General features: G+C 45.7%; 1 protein-coding gene across 1 annotated transcript; it reads left to right on the top strand.

Moving 5' to 3' along the window:
* Positions 1-3591: 3591 nt before the first annotated feature.
* LOC123465609 (basic salivary proline-rich protein 2-like) lies at positions 3592-4554 on the top strand. Its single transcript, XM_045165163.1, has one exon. It carries the CDS (start codon positions 3592-3594, stop codon positions 4552-4554), a length of 963 nt encoding a protein of 320 aa, XP_045021098.1.
* The last annotated feature ends 226 nt before the right edge of the window (positions 4555-4780 follow it).

Below are 4780 nucleotides of genomic sequence, written 5' to 3'. Positions count from 1 at the left end.
TAATATCATGACTGCAGTCACCATCTGTAGTGATTTTAGAGGCCAAAAAAAAAAAAAGTCTCTCACTATTTCCATTGTTTCCCCATCTATTTACCATGAAATGATGGGCTGAATGCCATGATGTTAGTTTTCTGAATGCTGAGTTTTAAGCCAACAGTTTCACTCTCCTCTTTAAATTTCATCAAGAGGATCTTTAGTTCTTCTTCACTTTCTGCCATATGGGTGGTGCCATCTGCATATCTGAGGTTATTGATATTTCTCTGGGCAATCTTGATTCCAGCTTGTGCTTTATCCAGTATTTCTTATGATGCATTCTGTATATAAGTTAAATAAGCAGGGTGACAATACAGCATTGATGTACTCCTTTCCTTACTTGGAACCAGTCTGTTGTTCCATGTCCAGTTCTAACTGTTGTTTCTTGACCTGCATACAGAATTCTTAGGAGGCAGGTCACTTGGTCTGGTATTCACATCTCTTGAAGAATTTTCCACAGTTTGTTGTGATCCACACAAAGACTTTGCATGTGGATAAATAAATAAAGCAGAAGTAGATGTTTTTCTGGTATTCTCTTGCCTTTTTGATGATCCAACAGACGTTGGCATTTGATATCTGGTTCCTCTGCCTTTTCTAAAAAAAAGCTTGAACATCTGGAAGTTCACAATTCATGTACTATTGATGCCTGGCTTGGAGAATTCTGAGTATTACTTTACTAGTGTGTGAGATGAGTGCAGTTATGAGGCAGTTTGAGTGTTCTTTGACATTTCCTTTCTTTAGAATTGGAATTAAAACTGATCTTTTCCAGTCCTGTGGCCACTGCTGGGTTTTCCAAATTGGCTGGCATATTGAGTGCAGCACTTTCACAGCATCATCTTTTAGGACTTGAAGTAGCTCAACTTGAGTTCCATCACCTCCTCTGGCATTGTTGGTAGTTATGCTTCCTAAGGCCCACTTGATTTCGCATTCTAGGATGTCTTGCTCTAGGTGAGTGATCACACCATCATGGTTATCTGGGTAGTGAATATCTTTTTTGTATAGTTCTTCTGTGTATTCTTGCCACCTCTTCTTAATATCTTCTGCTTCTGTTAGGTCCATACCATTTCTGTCCTTTGTTGTGCCCGTCTTTTCATGAAATGTTCCCTTGGTATCTCTAATGTTCTTGAAGAGATCTTTAGGCTTTCCTAGTCTACTGTCTTCCTCTAGTTCTTCGCATTAATCACTGAGGAAGGCTTTCTTATCTCTCCTTGCTGTTCTTTGAAGTCTGCATTCAAATCGGTATATCTTTCCTTTTTTCTTTTGCCTTCAGCTTATTTTCTTTTTTCAGCTATTTGCAAGGCCTCATTGGACAGCCATTTTGTCTTATTGCATTTCTTATTTTTGGTTATGGTCTGATCACTGCCTCCTGTACTATGTCATAAACCTCTGTGCATAGTTCTTCAGGCACTCTGTCTATCAGATCTAATCTCTTGAATCTATTTGTCACTTCTACTGTATAAACTTAAGGGATTTGATTTAGGTCATACCTGAATGGTCTAGTGGTTTTCCCTACTTTCTTCAATATAAGTCTGAATTTGGCAATAAAGAGTTTGTGATCTGATTCACTGTTGGCTCCTGGTCTTGTTTTTGCTGACTGAATAGGGCTTCTCAAAAAATATAATCAATCTGATTTCGTTATTGACCATCTGGTGAAGTCCATGTGTAGAGTCTTCTTGTGTTGTTGGAAGAGGGTGTTTTTTTGTTGTTATTTTTTTTTTTTTTTACTTTTAATATTTATTTTACATTATAAACCATATAAATACCACCTGCGTATCAGGTAGTAAAATTTTACTATGCTTTTTCTGATGAAATATATATGTAATTAAAATCAGTCCCTTTGCTAATATACTGTTATGACCAATCAATATATTTTTCAGATCTTTAATTTAGTTATATATGGGGCTTTTGATAACATATGAGGGATATTAAAATAACAGACATAGACAGTATTGAATTTTTGATGAAAACTGAAGTATCTTAAAGACTAATTTCTAATTTAATAAACACTAATGTCTATTTTTCTTTATTTTATAACATATATTTAGTTGCTTTGGAAAGTGCAACACTAATTGAGATTTTCTCAATTGACAAATTCTCATTTAGTAAGCATTGCTGTAGTTTGGGTTTACGTGTGACAAACTGTCTGACTCTTTGTGACCCCGCAGATTATAGCCTATCAGGCTTTTCTCTCCATGGGATTTCCCAGGCAAGGACGCAGAAGTGGATTACCATTTCCTCCTCCGGGGGATCTTCCCAATGGAGGAATGGAATCCATGTCTCCTGCATCTCCTTCATTGGCAGCCAGATTGTTTACCACTGAGCCACCTGGGAATAATACCATTGTTGTAGTAGTGTTGACCTTTAACTCTGCTTGTTTAATTTTAAATATTCTTTGGAATTTCCCTCATCTGGGAGCTATTCACTTGGTTTTACTGAGTGCGTAGCACTTATTCTTGTAGGGAAACTTTTTCCTGTTGATTGTGACAACATCCATGTGAGGTATAGTGGTTAGTTTGCTGGATAGGTTTAATCCACTGAGAAAAATCAAATGACATTTTACAAAATAAAGGTTTGGATGCACTGATGTTATACTGAACCCATAAATGCAATTTCAGATTTCACTTGTTTCTATGATACCGTTTCCTTGACTTCACATACATTCAGAAAAGATAAATATATCAATAAAAAACAATGAGAGAATAGAAGCTGAAGCACCTCTCCTTAGAATAATTATGAGAAAAAGTATAATCATAGACAAATATATCTATGGGACAAAATTTCAAATCAACAGAGTTATCATTTAATCTTCCCAGAACTTGGTCTTTGTAGTGAAAAAAGAAAGTTTTATTCACAAAGAGTAATAGAAATTTTAGGAAAAATAGATTATCATTGAGGCTTCTAGGAATTTATGTAAAAAAGAAAGGCATACATAATTTCTATACTCTCTTGAAATTTTAAGTGTTGTCCTAGAAGACATCAACCTGGTGTTCGTGAATCTATGATTCTTTGCTAGTGCTAGACTTCTAATTAAACAAAAAAAATCTACTGCAACATTAGGAACATGATTATGTCTGTTAATAGTGAGCCACTGACCACAGAGAGCAAAGATGAGCTTCGCTATAGAGTTCACTGTCAAGAAATGGGTAGGGAATGAGTCTTAAATAATCAAATGATGTTATAGACTGATCTCTATAGTTCTGAAGCGAAGTCTCTCAGTCGCGTCCGACTCTTTGAGATCACATGGACTGTAGCCTACCAGGTTCCTCCGTCCATGGGATTTTCCAGGCAAACTACTGGAGTGGGTTGCCATTTCCTTCTCCAGATCTTCCCGACCCAGGGATCAAACCCGAGTCTCCTACACTGTAGGCACTTTACCGTCTGAGCCACGAGGGAAGGTTAAAGCAGGGGTCTTTAAACCTCTGCGCCGGGACAAGCTAGGTACCTGGAAAGGGGGAGGCGGGCGAGGGGCACGGCGCGCCCCACAGGCCACCGCCCCGACGTCGACCACCAACCACCGCGTCCCAGCCCTCGGGCCTCGGCGCTGCCAACCCGTGACGCATGGGGGCCCCGCCGTGCGACAATCGACCGCCGCCCATCCCCGCCGACGCCAGACGACCACCCCCACGTTCCCCCGGAACGGAGCAGAGCCCTCCCCCACTAACCTCGCACACCCGTACGGTCGGCCCCCCCGAACCCCGTCCTCTTCCCCAACTACCAGGGCCCCTACCCATGCCCGCGTTCCCAGGAACCCTCCCCCCGGCTCCCCCACCACCGAGGGCAGAGAGAGGGCTCCGACTGGAAGCGTGGCGCCAAGCTGGTAGGGGACACGACAGAGGTAAAGGGGCGAGAGGGAGAGAGTACCAGACAGAAAGCCGCGGGAGGCGTCGGGGGGACAAAGCCCCGAGGCTCCGAGGGCGTGGGGAGGCGCCTGGCGACCGCGCAGCAGGCCTAGAGCAGCGGACTACCGACGACCGGCCGAGGCAGACCGGTCCAGGGCCGGCGGCGGGAGGCGACGGGGCAAGGCAAGCGGCCCCGCGACGGGGAGCTGCCACCCGTCACGCCACACAGCCCGCGAGACGCGACCGGAGGATCCGCGCCGCGCGGTCCGCGGCCGTTAACGGGGGGAAGGCAGTCGTGGCCGGCGCCACGGGCGAAGGCGTGTGGGGTGGGGTGGGGGCGCGCGGAGCACCCCTCCCCCCGAAACCTCCAGCCCAACCTCGAGGGACGTGGCGGGGAAGTCGGGCGGGAAGAGGGACACCGGAGACGACGCCACCGAGCGCGGGGCAGGGTGGCGGGGCGCCCCCGGCCGGGGACGGAGGCGCGGAGGGGCCGGCGGGGCGGGGCGAGCAGGACGGCAGAGAGCCGCCTTTCCCACCCGACCTCCGCCTCAGCACGCCACCCCCAACCTTCTCGCGCGGCTCCTCGTCCTGGAACACCAGGGAGGCCACCGGACCCGACCGCCCGGGGCGGGGCGCCTTCCAGACGTCTTTCCCTCCCTCCGTTCCCGTCCCGCGCCGCTGAAGGCGAACACAAAGTAAGAGAACCCAGACAGGCACAAGGCCAGCCATGCAGATTTATCTGGGTCAGTGAGGGAATTGTATCATCTGCAAATTTTGGGGTATTAATCGTCTTAACTTTGGTTTATTGACAATGTTCTAATTTCATATTTTATTTCTGGAACTAATACAGTTAGATTCCCCTCCTGTCCTACTGGATGCTCCCACACACACTCTTCTGCACACTATAC

Source organism: Bubalus bubalis, chromosome 1, assembly GCF_019923935.1.
Source record: "Bubalus bubalis isolate 160015118507 breed Murrah chromosome 1, NDDB_SH_1, whole genome shotgun sequence".
Classification (NCBI taxonomy): Eukaryota; Metazoa; Chordata; class Mammalia; order Artiodactyla; family Bovidae; genus Bubalus; species Bubalus bubalis.
The sequence above is the reverse complement of the archived record's forward strand: the minus strand, read 5'-3'. Positions and strand labels throughout refer to the sequence as shown.